The sequence below is a fragment of the Danio rerio genome, chromosome 9 (assembly GCF_049306965.1).
Source record: "Danio rerio strain Tuebingen ecotype United States chromosome 9, GRCz12tu, whole genome shotgun sequence".
Lineage (NCBI taxonomy): Eukaryota > Metazoa > Chordata > Actinopteri > Cypriniformes > Danionidae > Danio > Danio rerio.
In genome coordinates this window covers 722,908-749,540 of record NC_133184.1, presented here as the reverse complement: position 1 = coordinate 749,540, position 26,633 = coordinate 722,908, and the positions used below count along the sequence as shown (strand labels likewise).

General features: G+C 39.0%; 2 protein-coding genes and 1 long non-coding RNA gene across 9 annotated transcripts in view; 1 reads left to right on the top strand and 2 right to left on the bottom strand.

Moving 5' to 3' along the window:
* Positions 1 to 4,575: 4,575 nt before the first annotated feature.
* Positions 4,576 to 5,587, bottom strand: LOC141376040 (uncharacterized). Its single transcript, XR_012385082.1, has 3 exons — positions 5,516 to 5,587; positions 4,726 to 4,791; positions 4,576 to 4,650 (listed from the first exon to the last, which is right to left on the bottom strand). It is a non-coding gene; the product is annotated as an uncharacterized lncRNA (long non-coding RNA).
* Positions 5,588 to 9,276: 3,689 nt separating this feature from the next.
* On the bottom strand, positions 9,277 to 20,182 carry insig2 (insulin induced gene 2). Of its 2 annotated transcripts, XR_012384919.1 has the most exons (7): positions 20,078 to 20,182; positions 18,771 to 19,014; positions 16,944 to 17,068; positions 16,551 to 16,717; positions 13,248 to 13,347; positions 11,612 to 12,821; positions 9,277 to 9,652 (listed from the first exon to the last, which is right to left on the bottom strand). XR_012384919.1 is itself a non-coding variant. In NM_212804.1 (6 exon segments), coding segments are annotated over 5 exon segments (666 nt in total). In that variant the 5' UTR covers positions 19,003 to 19,014; positions 20,078 to 20,144; the 3' UTR covers positions 12,506 to 12,779.
* A 1,785-nt stretch (positions 20,183 to 21,967) lies between these two features.
* Positions 21,968 to 26,633, top strand: part of usp37 (ubiquitin specific peptidase 37) — a 32,431-nt gene continuing 27,765 nt past the window's right edge. For 2 of the 6 annotated variants that reach the window (XR_012385026.1, XM_073912252.1), the window contains exons 1-2: positions 21,968 to 22,114; positions 25,918 to 26,116. Coding sequence is in view for 5 of the 6 variants with exons in the window: in XM_073912252.1 (XP_073768353.1) it covers positions 25,943 to 26,116 (174 nt within the window). In the remaining variant the exon portion in view is untranslated. 6 annotated transcript variants of the gene reach the window in all.

The window sequence follows — 26,633 nt, the reverse complement described above, 5'->3', positions numbered from 1 at the left end:
ACCGCTAGAACAGTTCCAACCCAGACTCATTCTGAAAATGAATGAACTCATTCTGATAATGTACCACTATATACATTTCTGGAGAGCAGCAAATACGTCCCAGGAGCTACGTTGTTTCTCAGGTTTTGTTTTTGCGTATGCACCAGAGGCCGCTGTGTACGCTTTTACAGATCTCAAATTTCCCTCAGGACTTCTTTTTCCTGTGTCAAACTGACCAGCTAATGCACGTGTTTGTGTGTGGAGTAGCTGTGTTAGCATGTCAGTGTGTGTTAGCACGAGTGTCTGTGGGTGGCAAACTCGGCACAGTTGCTTTGAGAATCTGACCTGGACGGGGTTAAAGGTCAACCGTTTATAAGGCAATAGGTTAGTTAGTGTTTTAAATAGGGCAGGAGCTCCCCACCCCCCACCTGCTCCACATACACACCTGACGCGCACACACACACACACACACATATTTGTGCAGGGGCATAGTGGACATTTTAAAAGTGGGGCATCCAAAATTTAGCGTTCATATATTTATTAATCACCTGTTTCTAAATAGTTTGTCTCTAAAAGTGAGGGGGACGTATCCCATGTGCATCTGTGCTTGTGTGTATTTGCGTGTCAGTTTGTGGGCATGCATGTGTTTTTGTGTGTATGCGTGTGTGCATTTGCATTTGTTTGTGAGTGTGTGCGTTTGTATGCGTGTGTGCATGTGGGAGTGTGCGTGCATCTGTGTGAATGTGTGTATTAGTTTGTGTGCATGCTTGCTGGAGTGAGTTTGTGTGTGTACATATGTGGCCGTGCTCTTGTGCGTGTGCATGTGTGTCAGTTTGTGTGCGAGCGTGCATGTGTTTGTGGGTGTGCGTGCTTGTGTTTGGTGTGTTTTATGAGGGTGTGTGTGTGTGTGCATTTGTGTGTTTAGGTTTGTGTGTGTGCGCATGTATGTATGCAAGTACATATATAGGTGTACTTTTGTTTTTGTGTGTATCAGATTGTGTGTGTGTGTGTGTATATGTGTGGTGGCAGCACGGTGGCACAGTGGGTAGTACAATCGCCTCACATAAAGAAGGTTGCTGGTTTGAATCTCGGCTGGATCAGTTGGCGTTTCTGTGTGGAGTTTGCATGTTCTCCCTGTGTTGGCCTGGGTTTCCTCCACAGTCCAAACACATGTGATATAGGGGAATTGATGAACTAAACTGGGCGTAGTGTATGAGTGTGTAAGGGTGTTTCCCTGTGATGGGTTGTGGCTGGAAGGGCATCCGATGTGTAAAGCATGTGCTGGATAAGTTGGCGGTTCATTACGCTGTGGCGACCCCTGATTAATAAAGGAACTAAGCCGAAAAGAAAATGACTGAATGTATATGTGTGTGTGTGTGTGTGTGTTTTGTCCTGCTGTTGTGTTGAGCTTGGCTGATCAGAGGCTGCTCGTCCTCAGCATGTTTAGGAAGTGAGAATCGCTCTTCTCTTTCTGCAGCTCTGCAGGAGGCACTGAGAGAAAGACAATCCTCATTCAAGACACTTGGAGCGAGACGTCTAGACCCACTGACCGGCTGTCTGTCTGTCTGTTATAGGAGGCCGTTTGGGAAGAAACACACTGAAACACTTGCACATGCAAATAGATGTTAGCTCATATATATATATATATATATATATATATATATATATATATATATATATATATATATATATATATATATATATATATATATTTATGAAACATATCTGGAGCATCCTTGGTTGCAGCAAAACACACTTAAATACTTTGGATGAAACACTAAACACACCTCACCCATATACAGTTTAAGTCAGAATTATTAGCCCCCATTTATTTCTTTCCCCAATTTCTGTTCACATTTGTGTATATAATAGTTTTAATAACTTTTCTCTAATGACTGATTTATTTTTATCTTTACTAGATATTCGTCAAGACACTTCTATACAGCTTAAAGTGACATGTAAAGGCTTCACTAGGGTAATTAGGGTAACTAGGCAGGTTAGGGTAATTAGGCAAGTCTTTGTATAATAGTCTTGTTCTGTGGACGATCAAATATAAACATAGCTTAAGGAAGCTAATAATATTGACCTTAAAATGGTGTTTAAAAAATTAAAAACTACTTTTATTCTAGCCGAAATAAAACAAATAAGACTTTCTCCACAAGAAAAAATATTGTCAGACATACTGTGAACATTTCCTGAATCTGTTCAACATCATTTGGGAAATATTTAAAACAAAAACAAAAAATTTAAAGGAGGGCGAATAATTCTGACTTCAACTGTACATACATACATATATATATATATATATATATATATATATATATATATATATATATATATATATATATATATATATATATATATATATACATACATGCATACAAACACACACACACACACACACATATATACATACATACATACAAAGAGCACCCTTTGTGGGTTGTTTTGGGTGTATTTAGGTGTGTGTGTCTACTGAGTTTCCCACAGTCTCTGTGTGGTTGGTCAAGTCCTGCTGGTGGCCCTTCTGCCCCTGACCTCTGACCTCTGGACAGGTGGCGGACACACCGTTTAAAACCAGTTATTTGACCCTCGTTGGACTGAGGTCGTGACCCCCACAGACACCTGCTCTGTGATGAGACCTGACCAATCACAACACACAGCTGTATCTACTGTAATAACTATGAGTAACACACACACACACACACACACAATTTCATTCATTCATTCATTCTCCTTTGTGTCTTCGTCCCTTTATTAATCTGGGGTCACCACAGCGGAATGAACCACCAACTTATCCAGCATTTGTTTTACGCAGCGGATGCCCTTCCAGCTGTAACCCATCACTGGGAAACACCCATACATACTAATTTACTCACAACTGTAGAATCACCACAACAGATCAATTACTGTAGTTGTTGTGTCACCATAGCAACAGTATAATCACCACAACAGATTAATTTCTATAGTTGTTGTGTTACCATAGCAACAGTAGAATCACCACAACAGATCAATTACTATAGTTGTTGTGTTACCATAGCAACTGTAGAATCACCACAACAGATCAATTACTATAGTTGTTGTGTTACCATAGCAACTGTAGAATCACCACAACAGATCAATTACTATAGTTGTTGTGTTACCATAGCAACTGTAGAATCACCACAACAGATCAATTACTATAGTTGTTGTGTTACCATAGCAACTGTAGAATCACCACAACAGATTAATTACTATAGTTGTTGTGTTACTTCTTTATCTGCACTTCATTATAATATGGTCAACAGCACTTTGTATTTACAATAAATGACCATAGTGTGTAAAATGTAAAATATTTGTTATTAATCTCCCACAACAAAATAGCCTGAATGTAGCAGGTTTGCTATAAAACATTTCCCAGAGAAAAGTCATGCTTTTAAAAATGAAACTGCATCAGTTATTATGAGTGAACTGATGGAAATGTACACACATGAGCCCAGAGGATTGTGGGTCAGAGCGGATGAAGGGGGGACTCCAGGTGTAACTGTGCCTGTCATCACTGACACACTGTTTCCTCTCAAAAATGAGTCTGAAGTGCTGCCAACGTGTGTGTGTGTGTGTGTGTGTGTGTGTTTAGACATACACCACCCCCATTAAATATCTCGTTTCCACTAAGGCTGCATTTATTTCATCAACAATTGTTTATTTAGATTATATCTGTTTCATATTATTTATTTATGCGTTCATCTGTCAATTTATTAATTTATTCGTTTAAAATAACCAGCGAAAATAATGATGCGCATGAAAAGAAATGATGATAGAATAATACATATGTGTGCATATATGTGTCTGTACATATGTGTGTGTGCATGCAAATGTGTATATTAGCACCTTTGAGTTTGTGCATATATATATGTGTGTGTGTGTGTGTATATATGTGCATGTGTGCAGGCATATATGTGTGTTTGTGTGTCTCCATGTGTATGTGGGTGCGAACGTGCATATCTGTGTGTGCTTGTTTGTGTGTTAGTGTTTGTCCATGCGACTACGTGTGCATGTATGTGTGTGCGCATATTTGTGTGTGTGTATATAGGTTTGTATGTGCGAGTTTGTGCATGTGTGTGCATGTCCATGTGTATGTGCAAGCATATATGTGTGTGTGTGTGTGCATATGTGTGTGAATTCATGAGCTGCTGCTGCTTTAGTTCAAGCTCTTTCCACAGTAATAAAACACATTCTCCATGCGCAGAGCAAATCAGAACCAGAGCGTATCTTTGACCTGATGCTGTGTGTGTGTGTGTGTGTGTGTCACATAGACATCAAAAAGACAGGTAAAACATGTTTAAATGAAACACCACTAGTGTGGTTGTCAGCTGGCGCTCTCTAGTGTTAATAAAGCATCGTTTCGCTCTGTTGTGGTGTTGTCCATAAGCTCATCTGTCTGAGTTTGCAATCAGTGTATAACTATTATGGAATAACTATTATCATAGATCATACTGTAAACAGGTGAGCCTGTAATGTTCATCTGATAAACAGCCACATATCTGGAAAATAAATTGTTCACCCCCCCAAAAAAAGGTTCAGTCATTATCTCTTCAATAAAAGCAGAACACTTACCTGACACTGTGCATCTGACTGACCCTGCTCCACCTGTCCCTCAATCATTTCTGCCTGCTTCACCTGTGATTGATACTGTGACATGAGTAATTTCATGAGCACCCATTCTTAAAGCCAAACTACCTTAATATGTCAACTATTTGTACTTACTTGGCGTACTGAACAATGATATCATGTCCATTTTCCTTTTCTCTATCATTTTATTTAGTCCTGACACTGTAAGGCAAGACAAGTTTATTTATACAGTACTTCATTTCACACACAATGGTCATTTAAAGTGCTTTACATCAAGTAAAACTATTATTAAAACAATACAGTCGGTGCATGGAGGTAAAGTTGTTTTTACATTTACACATTCGTTCAGTGACAACTAGTGACACATTGTTTACCACGGTGCTTTGAATATTCAGATTAAAATATCATGTAAACATGACTTCATGACAACATTAGCACTATTTCTCTGACTGCGAACAATGTTGTATTGTGATAGTCATAGGCTGCTAATATGATTTCTCTATTTAGAGTTTGAACATTGTACTTTTCTCAGATTAATAAAGAGTAATAATGTGTGAACATGAAACCAACTTTACCTCAATGTGGGGTGCTGGGGGTCAGTTCGAGCATAGCACAGTGCTCATTTAGTAATGAACAATATGCTAACATTGTTACATTAACTTAACATTATGCCAAAGTCGTCACATATACAACAATGCATGGGAGACAGCTATGACGTGTTAGCTGCAGTGCAGTGCACTAGTATGCAACAAGCTCTTGTAAACAAGCTAACGTTAACTAGATACGTGATATTAATTGCTATAACAGATTTATTAAAAATTACATCGCTAATCGGCATTTTGCCGCAACTAATTTATAAATGAGTCTACATCAACTAGATTAAAGAGAATAGCTTTATTTACAGTGAATAAAACACCCGACTTACTAATTAGACGCAGTCACACACCTGACCCGCGTGTGTGGAGATTAGCTGGGTAGTGATGTGCGGATTGATACTAAAATATCGATACGTCTGATACCAGCTTTGTATGTTCTAGAATCGATTACCTTATCAAAATTTCGATATTTCAATAATTATTTTGAATATATATATATATATATATATATATATATATATATATATATATATATATATATATATATATATATATATATATATATATATAGAAATACAGGTCTGAATAATGCCAACATTTAAGAACTAGTTGTTCTTCCGCCTGCCAAGCCATGTGCGTAATATGGCACTGTACAACTGCAGATCACGCTAGCTAGTCACTCAGTCCACTGGGGGGTGGGACTGAGTTAATTATTATTAAAATATTAATTTTATTATTAATATATTAATATTAAAGTTCATATTTTAATATTAATATTTTAACTTTAGTTACTAAAATATAGCCCAATATAGGGGGGTTGTTGTGGTTGCGAACTAAAGTCAAAAGTCAAGAACCGGGGGGTTTGGTGTTGTGGACCAAAGTGAAAAAGGGGGCTCCATGCCACCCCTAGCATGGCGTCCCGCCTAAATCTGCCACTGCATGCTACTTTTCGCAATGTGACCACAAGATAGCACCGTTCACCAAAAGGATAATTACAGAGTCACTGCTTTCTAATTCAACAACACCTTTTACAGAGCAGACTACTCAGAACGTTTAATGACCATATTCTTAAAGCAGAAGACAACAGTAAGGGGCAGATTAAATGGAACTCGGACGTACAACATCCGCAATTTTGTCATGATCATGTGAGCTTCCTGTTAGTGGCATCGATTCACTCCTATTCATGAATTCTCTCATAGTGCATCAACATGGGATATGTAGAATACATCGGATGTGCACTTCAGAATTTCACTGGTAGTAGTAGGTCCTCCGGGTACTTCTGGCATACTGAATGTTTTTAGCGTACTATATAGTGTGGAAGTATGCGATTTCGAAGTATACGATTTTGAATGCAATTTCGGGATATACCATAGCTCCACCTCTTTTTAAAAAATAGCCAATAGCGTTTAGTTTTATCACAGCTCTGCTAATGAGAGTGGTTGGGCTCAAGCCATCAAATGAAAGGCCAATAAGAAGAAGGGGGCGGGGCATGTCAGATACTAGAGAGCATTTGATTGGTCAGAAGATTTGACGAGAAACGGAAGTATGAGGAGACGACAAACAAATGTATTTAGAATTTTAGATAGAAGTGACAAACTGCAAACTTTGAATGTTTGTATCAGGTTTCTACATGTGAATTTAGTCACTGTTTTGCATTATAGATATTATTAATACACTGATATTAACATCTTAAAAACTTAAATTTCACAAGAACTTTGTTTTTTAGCTTTAAAAGGAGAGAGAGTATGAGAAGCGCTGGTTTATCTTGTGACGGCTGTCTGGATCCTCTTTAATGATCAAACCTGTGTTGTTGTTTGTTCACTGCGAGCTCCAGATCCTCAAGCTGATCAGCCGCTGTCAGACACACACACACACACACACAGTGTGCACCTGTAGTGTTCATTTAACAGCACAGTTTCATGGTCCAACAGGCACCTGAGAGGGAAACAATCCTGCTGTACAAGTGCGTGACGTTTCCTATCAGGCTTCAGATATACCGCAGAGTCAACAACACATCAGGACTTAATGAAAAAAGTGAGGGAGGTAAGACTGAGAGTGTTCAAGACCTAGCTTGACCGTTTGTTATTCCTAGGCAGTTCTAAACCATCACAAAAACGAGCTTCTGCAATCCCAACGGCCTTAAACAATGGCTTCCCACAAACTGATTTTCAAATTCTATGAATTCGGACATACTACTCAGCTCGCATACTGATTTTAGCGTACTATATAGTATGGAAGTATGCCGTTTCGGACGCAGCCAATGACTAAATGCACTACAGAATGTTACGTTTTCACACACAAACTTCGTGTATTCTATCAGTGCTGCAAGCGCTTGGTTTGTGGCGCCACCTTCTGGACACTCATATATTGGTAGTATGGGGTCAAAGATCATACATAACCTGTCCGCTTGTTAAGTGTGACGTCACGCGGAGGCGGCTTTCGGATCCAAGCGCTCTATTTAAATGTATGGGAAGACTCATGAAGTGGTAATTATAAACGTTTACAAAGCGATGTAATAATTACGAAAATCACGATCGCAATATATATGTCCATGCCTAATATCCGATGGCCAGAAAGTGATTAATTTTAAAAATGTTGGTAGTTGTGATACAGCAAGCCCAGAGATTGTTGTGTACACTATGACTTTATATAAAATGAACTTTAATGTGTGATATGTATTAAAAGTGATCATAAACGAATGATTTCTCAGCTCAAATGAATGGCGGCTTGGACCCGGAAACAGTACATACGTCACCAACACGTCACCACTTAACAAGCGGATATAGTATGGAAGTATGTCGTTTCGGACGCAGCCAATGACTAAATGCACTACAGAATGTTACGTTTTCACACACAAACTCCGTGTATTCTATCAGTGCTGCAGGTAGCTTGGTTTGTGGCGCCACCTTCTGGACACTCACATATTGGTAGTATGGGGTCAAAGATCATACATAACCTGTTGGCACAGCTAGATTTTTGTTATTTCTTGTTTTAAGCAATAATACGCCAAAATTAACTACATTTTTTTTTATTAAAACACGCAAAATAATCTGCTAATTGGGTAAGAAAAATTAATATCATGTCAAAGTGAAGACGCTCATTTTCCTCAGATTATTTTGCATGTTGTAACAAAAAATCTCACTTCATTTTGACTCAAGACGACATCTTTCCCTTGTCTAGAACATGCTTCTTGATGCAAGAAGTTTTAGATATTCAGAAACAAAGTCTCTAAGCAAGAAAAGCCTTTATTTTTGCAGTGTGTGATCCATTATCCCGTCTGATACATTCATAACTGGTGTTTAAAGCAGACATTCCTGAAAAAAAAGAGATAAACGGCAGACAGCTGCGAGAGATCAGCCGCTTCACACCGTCTGCAACTGAGAAGAATGCATTAACTGCACTTATCTCCTCTTCTTTAACCAACACACACAGAGACGGAGTGTGTGTGTGTGTGTGTGTGAGCATGACACAAATCATATTCTTGCCAGAAATCTGTCCTCGGAGAGTTGGCGATCGCTGGATGTTCAGCTTTTGAACGGTTACACCAGACCACACACACACCGATGTACATCGATTAAACACACTGAGGCATGACCGGGACTACAGCAGTGTGTGTGTGTGTGTGTGTGTGTGTGTGTGTGTGTGTTCCCTGCAAAATATGCTTTATTACTAAGACTTTTGTCTGGTTTTTAGTCCAAATGTCTGAAAATCCTGAAATCAAGAAGCATTTTGTAGACATGCAAAAAAAAATGTTGTGCTGTTTTACAGAGATAATGAGTCAAAATGAAGAGAGTTTTCACTAAAAACACAGTAAATAATCTGCCAATGGGGGAAGCAAAGTATTATGTCAAAAGGAAAAAACTAGAAAAAACTCCTCTAGTGGAGACAATTACACACTGTGCACCTTTAAATGTGGCAATTGATCCAGAAATTCGAATAGTTCCCTTATTTTTTATAAAATAAATAAATACACCTTTGTTAGTCGTGAACTCGCGCCCTCTGCTGGAGAAAATGACACACTGCGCATTAAAATGTGGCATTGATGATGTAGTGCAGCTTCCAGTGTGAACAGACGCTCAGAAACATGATCTCAACAACAGTCTTTTAATGCGCAGATGTAGTAATAACAAACCTTTTACTTTAAAACCAAGAAAAGAGGCTGAATATAAACCGTTGGTCATCGTCCATGCATGAGAACAACACAACATCTGCTCAGTCCTTCTCTCAGGCCTAAATATTAGCTCAGTGTAACACTTAATTAAACATTTCCATCCCCCTCAATCAGCATCTTACCCTCATTTCATATATGCTAATTAATCAAAAGAAATCTCCCTTAATTTATCCAGAATCAGGTCACAGACGGCGCTCTTCCTTTCACTTCACGCTGTTATTATAAGGCTTTGGTCAGAATAGTCATTGGGAATCATTTTAAAGGGTTAAGTTCACCCAGAAATCAAGATTCTGGTCTAAATTAATCTCCCTCATGGTGTTTCTGGGAGCTTTGTTCATCTTCAGGACCCAAATGAGGATATTTTAGATGTAATCCTGGAGCTCTTCATCCTCCATAGACAGCATAGAAGTCCAGCAAGGACCAAAAACCTCCTCCAGACAGGCCACGTGTCTTCAGTGTTCAGCTGGAATCATACCAGGCTTCAACACGTTTGTGCAGCAAAACAAAACTGTAAAACTGACCGCCAATGACTTCAGAATCAGAGCAGGGCACGCATTCACTGAACTTTATATGCTGCACATTTGTTGTTGGTTTTTACAGTTTTTGAGCCACAAATATTTAGTTTTAACAGATTTTTGCTGCACATTTATTGTTTTTTCATGGCTTTTCTTAGCAAACATTTGTTTTTCAGTTATTCTGGTGCACATTTGATGTTTTTACAGTTTTTCTGCTGAACATTTGTTTTGGTGTTTTTTACATTTTTGGTTCGCAAATATTTTGTTTTTACAGATTTTCTTGTGCACATTTGCTTTTTTAATATAGTTTGACTGCCGCACATTTATTTGTACATTTTTGGGTTGCAGATATTTTGTTTTTTACAGATTTTTGTTATGGCATAACTGTTATTTCTACAGCTTTTTTATAGCTTTTCTGGTGCACATTTATTTAAAAAAAAATTGCAGCACATTTGCTGTTTTTACAGTTTTTCTGGCAAACATTTGTTTTTGTCCACTGTTTTTTTAAAACATTTTTTTGGCCTGCAAATAATTTCTTTTTACTGTTTTTTTCCTCACTTGTTTTTACAGATTTTTTTTTTTGCTGCACATTTTTGTTGTGTTTTCTTTTGCTGCATAATTGTTGTTTTACTGGGTTTTCTTGTGCACATTTGCATTTGTTGTTGTTTTTTTTTTTGCACAGTTGCTTTTTTTAATAGTTTTTCTGGTCCACATTTACTTTTAATAGTATTTGCTGCATATTTGTTTGTTGTTTTTCATTTTGTGCAGCACATTTGTTTTTACATGAATTTTTTTTTGGCCAAGATTTGTGTTTTATTTGTTATTCTGGCCCACATGCCATGTCAAACACCATGTTTGACTTTGTTTGTCAATGTTTTCTCTTTCCAATCAGGTCATGCGAGTGTGTGTTTTCATCTTTTCTAAATCTCGGGACTCTTGCTGCCTATGGAGGATGAAGAGCTCCAGGATTACGTCTAAAATATCCTCATTTGTGTCCTGTAGATGAACGAAGCTTTCCGAAGTCTGAAACAACATGAGGAAGAGTTATTAATAACAGAATCTTCATCTTGTCATGAGAGCACTAACCATTTAATCTTATTCTGGAGCATTTTGCATTGCTCACACTGTAAAAAAGAAAAAAAAAAGAAAAATCTTTTTGTCCCAATTCTACTTTAAATACTTAAAGTTCAATCAAGAAGCATTTTCTAGACAAGGATAAAATATTGGTTTGTTTTAAGAGATAATAAGACCCAAATAAACCAGATTTTCCTTAAAACAAACAGGCAAAAATAAACTAGTATTCAGTTTAAAGTGTTTACTCACCCCATTGCTGGATTATTTTGCTTGTTTTAATGAAAAACCCACTTAATTTTGCCATATTACTTCTAAAAACAAAACAATATGTTTTACTTGTCTAGAAAACACTTGTAGAGTTCAGAATTATGAGATATCTGAACTGCAAACAACACGAAAACTCTGCTGTTGGGTCAGTCAGAATGATCATGTTATCATCAAATAATGAAAAACCAGCATTAAACTAGTAATGACAGCAGTGAGAAGCAGCTTGTTGAAGCCCAACAAACTCATCAGAAGATTCAGTGCTGAGAAACTGAAGTGCTGCTGAGTCTGTGGAGGATCCGAGACACTTCAGGAAGTCTTACAAACCGCTCATGATGAAGACGACGCCCTGCTATAATACTCCATGCGTTAAAGGGTCAGTTCACACTAAATTAAAACACCGTCATTAATTCCCTCATGCTGTTTCAGTCGCTCCGTTCATCTTCAGACACAAACAAAGCTATTTTAGATGAAATCCTGGAGCTCTCGTCCTCCATAAACAGCAAGAGAACAGACCAAAAACATCCTCAGAACAGAGCACGTGTCTACAGTGGTTCAATCTGAGTTTCATCAAGCCATACTGATACTTGAGTGTGCTCATGAAACAAAAATAACACTCAGTTTCTTCTCCTCTTCTCCTTTTTCTAGTCCAAATATAGAAATATTTTAATTTATCCATTTATTTATGTCATATCAGCATCTTATTTTAGGGGTTTCTCACCTTTATTTGGAAAAGACAGTAGAGGTTGCAGACAGGAATGTATTGGGAGCAGAGAGAGGGGTAGGGCTGAGAGGAGTCTGGCTGCAGACCTGGTGCAGTGCAATCTGAGCTGCATCCAATGCTTTTTAATGAGCTCACCTAACCCCACCCCTAACCCCACCCCTAACAGTGATGTCACTTGCTCCACTTGAGTGCATTGTGTCTGACATTGCATCGCAGAGTGATGCAATCTCAGCTTGCATCATAAAGGCTGCATGCAGATACTATTAGTAGGGCTGGCTAAGGACCTCGAGCCGGGAATTGAACTCGGGTCGCCGTGAGCACCATGCTGCTATATGTGGGCTATCGGCACCGACACATCAGCATCATTTTATATATTTATGGCAATTCTAGTTCCAAGAACTCAATATATATATAAGCAGATTTCATCTAAAATATCCTCATGTGTGTCCTGAAGATGAACGAAGCTCTCAGGCGATTGAAATGACACTTGGATGATTAATTAACAAAGGTATTTTGATTTTTTGGGTGAACACACACACACACACACACACACACACACACACACACACACTTGAACATTCCCTGATGAATGAGATCCAGCAGTGTCTGTGTTTTCCTCCAGATGCGTCTCCTCCGCCCGTATGAGTGGAGATGACTGTGATGTGTGCGGATGAACAGGCTTCGCTCTCGGCCGTGAGAGTCTGTTTGGCACTTTTGCTGTGGTCAGTAGTGTTTCAGTGAGTGTGATGAAGATGATGATGATGATGATTACGGTCAGAGGAGGCAGGAGAAGCTTTATAAACACTGTCCATCCTCAAACACAGAACCCTCCAGAGGATCCTCCGTCAGTCCTGGTGGCTCTTTTCCTGACTCACTTTGTACTCGTACTGCAGGGAGAAACACCGTTTCAGAGGCAGCACACGGAGAAACGGCTCATGTTAGAACAGGTGCACCACAAAAAATGAGTTTCTTAGTTTGAAAGTATCTCAACATTTTTAAGTCGAGAAGCATTTTTGGACAAGTAAAAAATATCAAGCAAAATAACCTGACAATGCATCAAAATCATTGCTTAGGGAAATTGAGAAACTAAACTAGCCGTAGTGTATGTGTGAGTGAGTGTGTATGGGTGTTTCCCAGTGACGGATTGCAGCTGGAAGGGCATCCGCTGCCTGAAACATATGCTGCATAAGTTGCCGGTTCATTCTGCTGTGGCAGAAAATTAATGAATATCTCCTATAGTCCTTGTAAACCACTAACACCAATATGTGTATGTGTGTGTGTGTGTGTGTGTGTGTGTGTGTGTGATAGTTTACCAGAGCCAGCTGTCGTCCTATATTGCCCACAGTGATGACTCCTGCGAAGAAGATACACGGCAGCCAGGAGCGAATGTAGAGGAAATCAGGAGACGTGTATCTGCGCAAACACACATTAAACACTCGCTGATGTGTGTGTGTGTGTGTGTGTGTGTGTGTGTGTGTGTGAGAGGCTTGCGTTTAGGAGTAGTGTTGGGGGTGAGGAGGAAACATACAGTCTGTACAGTAGAAACATCATTACAGCTATGAGGAGACCATAAATACTGCACAAGTGTGTGTGTGTGTGTGCGTGCGTGTGTGTGTGTGTGTGTGCACATGTATGTAAGTTTTAGTGTGTGTCTGTGTGTGTAAGTTAAGTGTGTGTCAAGGAGTGTGTGAGTTTGCATGTGCATGAATCCAAAAGTCCAGTACAGTGCATCCAATAATACCACCCGCAGTCTTTTCTCCTTAGTGTATTTATGGAGCATGAGCGCCCTCAGCTGGACAGACGTGTGTTTTATTTATCCTCTCCAGCAGGGGGCACTAATGCACCAAAGAAATGCAACTCAAAAGAAGTGCTGCGGCCCAATTCACATACTTATACTACGCCCTAAAAGTATGTACTTTTTTTGTGAAGGAAAAGTTTATACTTTCGAGTGTGCAACAGACGAGTATGAGAGCTTTTGGACATACTACTACCTTGTAACAGATCGTTGTGTTGCTTGGTTATGAGCCCTATCAATCATCCACACACCATCCGCATTTCTGTCGTATTTAATTTCCCACCTTATTAAAGGAGCAGCAGCAGGTTAATCTCCCATTCACGAGCCTTTCATGCAGAAATCTCATCAGGGCTTTGGATAATTATGCATTCAGACGTTCAAACTCACCTTTATATACGTTCAGTATTGTTGTTGCAGATGAAATATAACACAGATAATGTGATTTCAATATGTTCCAGTGGACTAGATATTGACTAAGTCATTCAAACATCTTTACCGAAGCCTCTCTCTACTTGATGGTTGGTCTCGCGCGTCCATAATGTTTGTAGTTTGTTTACATTTTTTCACATGCGTTTGTAGTTCTAATCGAATTCGTGTGCAATGTATTGTGGGCAATATCAGCCATTAGAGTACGCTTCTATACTTAACTTTTTTACCAGAAATAGCAAACCATCCAGGAACCTCTGGCATTCTCTTTTGAACACTATGGTTTGGGACATACTAATTCTATTTTCAAATGCTATTTAGGACGGATAGTGTGTGGATCGGGACGCAGCAATGATGACAAATGCCTGAGGTTACATCAGAATGTTTATAAAGCTTTACATTTGGAGATTTTTCTATACAGAAATGCAGGGATTCCCTTAAAGTAGAGCATGTTTTATTATGGATAGATGCACTTTATTAGACTTCTTTTAAATTGCTTAGAGTGCTGCTGATGTAGAGCTGGAGCAGACCAACATCATTTTAACACAACTTCTATTGGATTCGACTGAAATAAGAACGTCACGCACACCTAGGATACCTTGAGGGGGAGTAAATCATAGGCGATCTTAATTTGTGTGTGAATCTTTTTAACTCTTTGATGCACAAGCTGTAAAATACATATAGAAGTAAATAAGCTTAGACGGGTCACTTTAGACCAGAGGTCTGTCCTTCGTAGCTCGCTTAAATGATCTAAGATGATTTGGCAGATCCTGGATCTGTTCATCTTGATAACTGATCTCTCGCTAATTTGGTTCTTCAAACAAGTTCGTGAATCAGATTGAAATGTCTGCATGAACTGATCTGAGATCGCTGCGTGTTATGAAGGACAAATCTATCGATCCTCGAAATCATGATCAGCAATGCAATGATTGGCTGACGGCACAGCAGCGTAATGACATCATCTGATTAATATTCAATTATCCATGTGAGCAAAATTACATAAAATTCATTGGAAACTGTTTGTGAAATATTGCACGCAATAACTTTACACCTTGTTGTGGGCTGCATGCTTGGCCCTTTTATGTGTCAAGAGGAGTTTATGTAGTTTTACAGTTAGCGGATTTCCCTGATTATAGTAGCCATAGTAGTATTATAGTAGCCGTTTTTTTAAATCAGTGTAAAGAATAACTGGATGTTTACAAAAGCATTTTAATATTGGCAAAGGTGTCTGCGACTTTTATGAAGCATCAAATACCATCATTTTAACTGTCAAAACATGTTTATGACTGCATAAAAGTATTATCACTTTCAAAAAGTCACATTTTCTGCATTTCTATTATCATACACAAATTGTACTATAGCGATCTAAAAAGTTAATATCAATAAGTTTTCTCTTTGCACCACCAGGTGGCAGTGTTTGTACTTTCATTTCGGGGGTGCAGATTGCATAAGTTTTATTAATATATATAACTTCATTTATTTTATTAATAACTATAACTTTATATAATTTTAAAAAAATTATTTTACCAAGTGTATATAACTAATACTGTAAGAAAATATCAGAATTCGGCACATACTTTCTGTATTATCTTTGCTTGAACTGACCCAATCTAATCCTGTTTATATGAATTAAACCTGCTCCCGACCAGGTTTGAGCTAGCAGAACTGTTGCTATGACAACAACTCCCATGTCAAATAGTCAATAACCAAATCCAGCTAACTGAGTAATCCACGTACGAAGAACGGACCCCAGGCGTGACCAACCCTTCTCCTGGCAATCAACCTTCCTGCAGATTACAGTTCCAACCCATATCAAACACACCTGCCTGTAATTACCAAGTGCTGTTCAGGTCCTCATGAATTAATTCAGGTGCGTTTGATCAGGATTGGAGCTTTGCAGGAAGGTCGATCTCCAGCAACAGGGCTGAGCACCACTGCTTTAGATCTATGTAGTGCATCAAAGGGTTAAAAGTCCCATGAAGTGCTTTGAAATGTGCATAGTGTAGCTCCTCCCCTTTCAAAAAAAGCAGCCAATAGCGTGTTGCTTTTATAAGAGCTCCGCCAGTGAGAGTGGCTGAGCTCAAACGCAACAAATGAACAGCCAATTAGAAGAAGGGGGCGGGGCATGTCAGAAAGATTTTAATCATGGTCTGAGGATTTGATGAGAAACTGAGGTATGAGCACACGACAAAAAATTCGTTGATTCCTTTAGGTGGGAGTGACAAACTGCAAATTTTACATGTTTATATCAGGTTTATATCTTCTACATGTGAGTTTGAGACACTAGCTCATAGATTTCCTTAAAACTACTGATGCTAACATCTAAAACACGTTATTTTATTTCATGTGACCCTCATCAGTAGCTCTCATTAGCTGAAGTGTGACAGAGACTCACTGAAAGACTCCGTTGTAGACCAGCAGCTGTGTGGCGAGCGTGGCGAGGATGGCGATGATCACTCCCAGTCCAAAACCACTGCGCGAGCGGTCAAACGTCCACCACAGGCCCACAGACAGAGCCGCTAGCGTCAGGGACAGCTGCACATTATTGGCAAAGTCCACCTTCTGTTGATGGCGGAGTTAAAGACAACACTTCACCCATCAGCAAGCTAACAATCCATCAGCACTTCACCCATCAGCACACTAATCACGCATAATCAGTTTGCAATATTGCATAATAAAATGCTTAAAGGGGTGGTCCACTATCAATACTCAGAAGAGTCAACTCTTCATTTATGCTGGGATCAGCTTTAGTGAGTAAACTCTGCGCTTCAGCAGTGGATCAGGATACAGCACTGGCGTGGTTGATGCCCACGAATACGGCAACGCAGCGCATCACATTGGACCACTCCCTCTTCAGCTTATGAGGCTCCCCGAGACGCCGGTCCATACAGGGGTACAGCAGACCAATCAGCGCTGGAGAAGAGAAGAAAAGAGGAGGAGCTCAGTGACACAAACACACACACACACACACACCCAAACAAAAACACATACAGACACAATTACACACACAAACACACACACACAAACAAAAACACATATAGACACAATTACACACACACACACACACACACACACAATTACACACACACCGAAACACACTAATATACAAATACACATAAACAAAAACACACACAAACAAACAAAAACATACACACTCAAACACACTCACACACAAACAAAACCACATACATAAACACACACACACACTCAAACAAAAAAGCACATACACACAAACAAAAGCACACACTCAAACACACTTACACACAAACACACGCTCAAACAAACACACACACACACAAACAAAAACACACACAGACACAATTACACACACAAACACACACAAAAAAACAATCACACAAACAAACACACACAAACAAAAACACATATAGACACAATTACAGACACAAACACACACACACACACACACACACACACACAAACAAAAACACATATAGACACAATTACACACACACACACACACACACACACACAATTACACACACACCGAAACACACTAATATACAAATACACATAAACAAAAACACACACAAACAAACAAAAACATATACACTCAAACACACTTACACACAAACACACACAATTACACGCTCAAACAAACACACACACACACAAACAAAAACACACACAGACACAATTACACACACAAACACACACAAAAAAACAATCACACAAACAAACACACACAAAGACACAATTACACACACACACACACAAACACACACACACACACACAGACAGACACAATTACACACACACCGAAACACACTAATATACAAATACACATAAACAAAAACACACACAAACAAACAAAAACATATACACTCAAACACACTCACACACAAACACACACACACACACACACACACACTCAAACAAAAAAGCACATACACACAAACAAAAGCACACACTCAAACACTTACACACAAACACACACAATTACACTCTCAAACAAACACACACGCACACAAAAAACACTCACACAAACAAACACACACAAACAAAAAAGCACATACACAAACAAAAACACACACACTCAAACACAAACAAAACCACATACACACAAACACACACAATTACACACTCAAACAAACACACAAACACACACACACTCACAAACAAAAACACACACAGACACAATTACACGTACAAACACACAGGCACACAAAAAAACTCACACAAACAAACACACACACTCAATCACACTCACAATCACACACAATTACACGCTCAAACAAACAAACAAACAAACGAACAACACACACACACACACACAAACAAAAAAACACACAAACAAAAAACAAACACTCACAAAAAACAAAAACATAAACAAACATACAAACAAACAAACAAAAACACACACCCAAACACACTCACAGACAAATAAATACACACAAACAAAAAAAGCACACACACACATAAACAAAAACACACAAACAAACAAACAAACAAACACACACACATAAATACATACATAACAATTACATGCTCAAACACACACAAAAAAAAAAAACACACACAAAGACACAAACAAACACGCACACACACAAAAAAAGCACACAGTCTACTCTCCGGTGAGCAGTGTAAGCAGCAGTACCTGCAGCCGTCCCGCAGCAGGGAGGAACCCACCAGGCGGAGGAGAAGATGCTGCTGATGACGTCTGGAGGGAAGAGCGTGACGTTCCTCTGCACCTGCAGCAGGTTCAGCACCAGCGCCAGAAACACTCCCACCGTGAAGAGCATGGCGGCGCGGATCAGCAGGTTCACACTGCGGCTGGTGATCATGCTGACGTACGGCCCGCGGCGCGACACTGACGAAACCTCCGACATCTCCTCACATGCCTACAGGACAGAAGGAGGACCAGCTCACCACACTTCTCCACAGTTCACATCAGGGCTCGCAAGAGGCCCGTTTCCACCGAGTGGTGCGGTTCGGTGCGCTTTTATGATCGATTCTGCTGTCAAAAGGTACCTAAAAGCGAACCGTACCATACCACTTTATTCAGTACGCCTACTAGTGTCCATCTCTCCATCTCATTAGCATAAACAGCAGCCCTGAGTGAGAAGCAGCCGTCTGTCCATTAGCCATTAGAGTGTTTGAGCTGCTGAAGATAACGTCAGCATAGACTAAGAGGATTATAGATGTGGAGCTTTAGATGAACAGCGACAGCAGCGACATAGACTGACAGAAGCATCAACACACACTCACACCTGACCAGCACTCACAACACACACACTGCTGTTTTACATCCGTCACTATGCTGACACGCAGGTGTTGGTAGCTCCGCCCTCTTCTGAAAAGAGCACAATCTCATTTGCATTTAAAGCGACAGTCACCAAAACGCCCCAATTAGGATTAAGGCCTGAAAGGGTCAGTTTCAGAGAGCTGGAGAACATTACCTGTGTGTTATTCTCAGCTCAAACACACACACTCTAGACACATTTACAGCTTGTAAAAAATGACATTATAGGTCCCCTTTAATTAAAAACATATAACATAACAGCAGCAGATCACTTTAGATAAAGCACACACACACACACACACACACACACACACACACACACACACACACACACACACACACGCCTGACAGGTTACTGCAGGTCAGTTGTTAGTTAAATAAATAAGTCTATCTGGTCGAGCAGCTCAAAGGCCACATCAGCATCAGGCCGATCAGCGTAAATAACAGTAAAATAAACACAGGCAGACAGTAACACACAGCACACTGACACAACACTAGCGGTCGAAGCTAATTATTATCCCTATATAACATACACAGCGGTGTAGCGCGACAACAGTAGCTTCCGACCCCCTGAGAGGTAAAACATTCATGAAGCTGAGATAAAATGCCTTATAAACGCTAAATGAAACAGGTGGTTCGTTAAGAATACACACATCTCTCACCTCTGCGTCGTTTGAAAGCAGCTCCGGCTTCTCTGAAATGAAATATTAAAGTCCTCAGCGAACGGACGGAGATCTTCTTGCGTGGATAATACTGCACTTCCGCCCTGCTGATACTAGCGCAGCCAATCAGAGCACGCGGTGGTGACGCAATGATTAAGCGCTAAAATGAAGCGCTAAATTTTTATTCCTCAAAATACTGAACACATTTTTTTTACTTGCACTTACTATTATGGTTAAATTAACAAAATGTGACTGATTTAAGCGGTCCTTTATTAGTATTAAAGAAGGTTTTTCTGATCAATAATGTACTTCTGCAAGCAAATACTTTTATTCACAATTATAAGTGTTTAAAGCTTGTAGGAATCACTGAATATATATTCAATAATGCCAGAAAAAGCTGGAATTTGTTAAAAATTATGTGAAAATGACAATTTAATAGTGTTTCACTTCCCTGAAACTGTTTTTACAGTCTGTGATTTATACTTAAGATTGATGGTATTATTATAGAAATACAAATCCTCTTTCTGTATTTGTTTATATTGTTGATTTCTTCTAGTTGTATACTATTTCTGAAACAAATAGGCCCATTCAAAACCTATATATATATATATATATATATATATATATATATATATATATATATATATAGGTTTTGAATACAAAATGGCATTCGACTTACAATTGTCTAATATCAATAGGGGGCCTATTTGTTTCAGAAATAGTATAAAACCTGGACAAAATAGGACAAAACCTGCAAAAACAATGAATAAATAAATATGCAAATATATAAAGAAATGAGTAAATATATCAATAAATTACTGCATAAATAACATAATAAATAAATAAAACAATAAATAAAATAATATGAAAATAAACAAATAAATGAATATAAATCTACAAATTACTGCACAAATAAAACAATAAATAAATACGCAAATAAATAAATAAACAAATAAATAAATACACAAATTCCTGCCTAAATAAAACAATAAATATGCAAATAAACAAATAAATGTACATTAAATTTACAAATTCCGGCAAAAAATAAAAAATAACTAAATATGCAAATAAATAAATAAACAAATAAATAAATAAATACACAAATTATTGCATACATAAAACAATAAATAAATAAATACACAAATAAACAATAAAATAAAAACACAAATTCCCGCATAAATCAAACAATAAATAAGTACATATGCAAATAAATAAACAAATAAATAAATAAATGAATATAAATCTACAAATTCCTGCGTAAATAAAACAATAAATAAATACGCAAATAAATAACCTGATATAAACAAATCCACAATTTCCTGCATAAATAAATACATAAATAATTAATAGTCCAGGAAGGTAAAAAATTAAATAAATTACAAGGGGAATAAGAAAATGCTAAACTGAGAGTTTTATTTTTTCAAAACAAAAGTTTGAAAGGGCAGACAATAAATTTTCAGTTTAGCATTTTCTTGTTTCCCCAATATTCGTGTAATTTATTTAATTATTTACCTGCCCACATTATTAATTAGTTATATATTGATTTATGCAGGAGTTTGTGGATTTTTATATCCATTTATTAATTTATTTGCACATTTATTATTTCATTTATGCAGGAATTTATGGATTTATTTACTCATTTATTTATATATTTCTATATTTATTTATTTTTGTATTGTTTTTGCAGGTTTCGTCGTCCATACGATTGATCTATCTCTTTATTGCTATATTGATGAGAGACTGCTACATAAAAAATATAAATAATTATCGTTAACTTCCTGCCGCAGCTGTATCTCTTCTAGCAACAGCCAAAGAAAACACAGTCGTGTAGTCTCGCGTTACTTGTGTCACAGCACATCATCTCACCTCCCATTTCCGCTCTAAATTTTCACATTCCCGCCATCATCGGAAGCTCGTGGGACTCGAGCGCAGAATCTCCATCATCACAGCCGGCAAAACTCACCCGCAGACATCAAACCTCGCCCGGAGCATACGCTGATCCTCCAGCGGCCCCTCCGAGGACTCTCCCACCCCCAGGTAAGCGCGCCGCGCCCCGCAGAGCCCACCGGGAGCCGCTTTTCTCCAGAATGAGCTATTCTCACGGCCCGGGATGCTAATGCTAGCTGATTAGCTGCGTGCGGAGGATGCTGGAGCGCGAATTCATCAGAAAACCGCAGAATAAAAAGTCAAACTCGGTGCTCAGACGCGGGAAGGTGTGTATGTTCGAGTGAGGGAGCGAGTGTGTGTTTGCGTGCGTGTGTGTACTGTGTGCGCGCCTTGAGGGAGAAGCTGCAGGGTCTGTCCAGGTAAAGCGCGCGATTGAGGTAAAGTTAATCTTATATTCGCACATTCAGACTTCCTCCGTAATATACTGATTTTGCACATTTTACATTGTGAAATCGTATTAGTAAGAAAAGTCAGAAAGTACAACATTTCTCACAGTTAATTAAATAGTGCTAATGCTGTCTTGAAGTCATGCAGATTGAATATTGTGGTAAACCTTATATGGACCGTGTCATGAGCTGTCACTGACCGAATGTGCGACTATAAAGCCAGCTTTACCTCAGTAAGCGCGAGGATAGTCCTCCTGACATGCTGTTTGTTTACTTCTAGTCTTGACTCGCTAGTTAACTTCTCCAAACACTTCATGGCGTGATAAACGAGCGCTGCTGTGCAGGTCAGTTGGCTTACTTCCAAACATCAGAGGTTAAGATCAACGAATTTCCAACGACCGTTAGCGGTGAGGGATTGTTGTTTGTTTGTGTCATTATATAATATAATTGAATTTATAATAAATGTTGTTTAGCGTAGATTATTTTAGCATGACGCTTGTTTTGTTCCGAGTTTAACAAACACTCATTCTTTAACGTTACACGCGCACGTTACTTTTACACGGTTTGTTTGTTTTTGTCATTAACGTAAAAGTATAGTAACGTAAATGTTGCTGTTAAACTCAGATTATTTTAGCATGACACTTTCGGTTTTCTGGAACCCTGCTAAAAATCCAACTTAAAGCAGCCTAGGCTGGTTTTAGCTGGTCAACCAGACTAGTTTTAGAGGGGTTTTGGCCATTTCCAGGCTGATTTCCAGCCATTTCTATTCTGGTCTTAGCTGGACAAGTTGGAAAAGACCAGCTAAAACCAACTTGACCAGCCTGGTTTAAGCTGGACATAGCTGGTTTTGGGTGGGCTTCCAACCTGGCTGGGCTGATCAAGCTGGTTTTAGCTGGTCGGCTCCTAACCTGACCAGCTAAGACCAGGCTGGAAACCAGCCTGGAAATAGCCAAAACCCCTCTAAAACCAGGCTGGTCGACCAGCTAAAACCAGCCAACCATCCTAGTCTGGTTTAAGCTGGATTTTTTCAGCAGGAAATTAGCAAACATTTGCGCTTTAGTGTTAATTTACACGTTACTTTTACACTATATGTTTGCTTTTGTCGTTATTGTAAACGCGTAATAAATGATGTAGTTTAGCTCAAATTGTTTTAGCATGACTCTTGTTTTCTTCTGGAGGCTAGCCAACAATCACGCTTTAACGTTACATGTAATCGCACGTTACTTTTACACGGTTTGTTTGCTTTTGTCGTTAACTTAAAAGTATAGTAACGTAAATGCTCCTGTTTGCCTCAGATTTTTTTAGCATGACACTCGTGGTTTTCTGGAAATTAGCAAACATTTGCGCTTTAGTGTTGCATGTAATCTCGCGTTACTTTTACATGGTTTGTTTACTTGTTTTGGCATTAACGTGAAGGGGTTATAAATGAAGTTTAGCGCAAATATTTAAGCATGACTCTTGTTTTCGTTTGGAGGCTAGCCAACAATCGCGCTCTAACGTTACATGTAATCGCGCGTTACTTTTACACAATTTGTTTTTGTCATTAACGTAAACGTATAGTAATGTAAATGCTGCTGTTTAGCTCAGATTATTTTGGCGTGACACTTGTTTTGTTCTGGAAATTAGCAAACATTTGCGCTTTAGCGTTACATGTAATCATGCGTTACTTTTACACGGTTTATTTGTTTTGTCATTAATGTGGAAATGTAATGCATGATGCCATCTAGCTCAGATTATTTTAGCGTTACACTTGTTCTGTGGAATAGCAAACATACATTATCTCTAATGTTACATGTAATCTTATGTTACTTTTACACTGATTGTCTGTTTTTTGTGATTAACGTGAAAGTGTAATGAATGAAACTGTGTAGTTCAGTAGTTTACACTTGTTTTGTTTTTGAGAATATCAGACGTTTGTGCTTTAAGGTTACATGTTGTGTCATTACCATGTAATCCTGCTGTGTGGTTTAGATTATTTAGAATAGTGCATAAGTATGCTATTTGGGAAGCACCTGAACACTTGTTTGTATTTGTTTTGTCTCATTATGTGGTATATGTGAAAATGCGAGTGTAATGCTGTTTATCTCAGATTATTTTCGCATGTCACCTGTTTTGTTCTTAAGATTAGCACACATTCGTGGATTAAAGGGCCATGAAACCCCCCTCTTTCTGTTCAAGTCTACCTCAGAATTTAGATTTTAAACGTGCGAACACAGCAGCACGTATATAGTTAATAATAATAATTCTAATTCCTTACATTTTATATAGCGCTTTTCTGGACACTCAAAGCGCTTTACACATACGGGGGAATCTCCTCATCTACCACCAGTGTGCAGCATCCACCTGGATGACGCAACCATTTTGCGCCAGAGCACACACCACACACCAGCTGATTGGTGGAGAGGAGACAGAGTGATGAAGCCAATTATGATATGGGGAGGGTTAGGAGGCCATGATGGACAGAGGCCAGTGGGCAGATTTTGGCCAGGATGGCGGGTTGAAACCCCTACTCTTTTTCGAAGGACATCCTGGGATTTTTAACAACCACAGAGAGTCAGGACCTCGGTTTAACGTCTCATCCAAAAGACGGCGCACACTGAGCAGTTTAGCATCCCCGTCACTATACTGGGGCATTAGGACACACACAGATCACAGGTTGGGCGCCCCCTGCTGGCCTCACTAACACCACTTCCGGCAGCAACCTAGCTTTCCCATGTGGTCTCCCATCCAGGTACTGACCAGGCCCAGCTTCAATGAGCGACCATGTGCGAGTTGCAGAGAGCTAGCTGCCGGCTAATGTGTTCGTATTGTATAGGCGATGTGTTTGAATGGTAATGAACTCAACTGATAAAACACAAAGTCTGTCATTCTCCAATTCGTGTACTGCTCTCCTGACAGAAATGTTTGCTGCAAAGCAACAGCTTTGCTGTATCAGCCCTGACAGCATCGCGGGGAAACACATGCAACAAATCCTGTATATCATGGAAATAAACACCTCCGACCCTTCATGAATGGCTAAATGCTGTGTGCTGTGTGCAGACACGGTCTCACAGCTTGGCAGGTCTGCCTCGCCTTCGGAAAGCATGTGCTCTCATTAACAATTGAGAAGCAGGGTCTTCTCATAGGATAAGAAAACTCTGCTATGAATAATAATGAAAAGCCGAAGCATCATCACTCGTCTAGCAGATTTACGCTGCGTCACCGATTTTGATCCCGCCTCATTTATTATTTTAAACCCGGAAGATGAAATTAGCTGATAAAAGCTCAAAATTATCCAGTTTTTCCACAAATAAAGCTGACAGGTGCTAACCTTTTAAATTAATGAAAATTAAATTTTCTTTTTAAAATTAATTTGATTAAAATTAACTTTTCTATTTTTAAACTTGGATATCACGATCTTGAATCTTTTTCTATAAAGAGCGATTTGACTTTTGCAAACTTTTGCATTTGTGAATGTGACATTTACATGGAATACATCTTCTAATAAAAGCTGCGTCTTTTGTTCAGTGTTTTGTGGAGGATCTTCGCCCTGATGGCCGCCGCAGTGCCCAGGCTGACCAGCGGTGGCGCTGTCCGCATCCGCATCAGGTGTGGCGAACTGGGGACCACCAAATGGAGAGAGGGGGTAATTGAGATCCAGGAGAGAGACAACAAAATCAACCTGCTGGTCAAGTTCAACAGCGGAGGAGCTCCGAGGGTTTTTCAGGTGCGAGAGTGCAGCGTGTGCTTCACTGTAACCCTGGAATAACAGTATTATAGTTTTAATATTTTAATTCTAAATGATAATGTAAAATAATGGTCCGTTTCTACTGAGTGGTTCGTTTCTTGTCTGTTTCCACTCAAAAGGTACCAATACTGTACCACTTTTTGGGTATCTTTTCCAAAGAAAAAAACAAAAGGGTACCAAAAGGCGGAGCTAGACACGCAGCTGAATGCTATTGGTTTGCAGAGATATGCCAGTAGCGTGTGCACAAGCCAGGAGAATGAAAACAAAGTACCCGCCATTTATTAAACACACAGCTGAAACATTACACTGTAATAATATATACATATAATAATGAGCCATGGTCGATCCGAGCTCAAAATAACCTTGTCGTCGACTTGATAAACAGCCACAAAGCCAAGAAGAACAGCAGAATCTACACTGTGTCCTGTTGTTTATGAGGCTGTCGAAAAGTGGGAGTGGTTTTACTTTCTCTAGAGATTTGCATGCACTTGCTGCT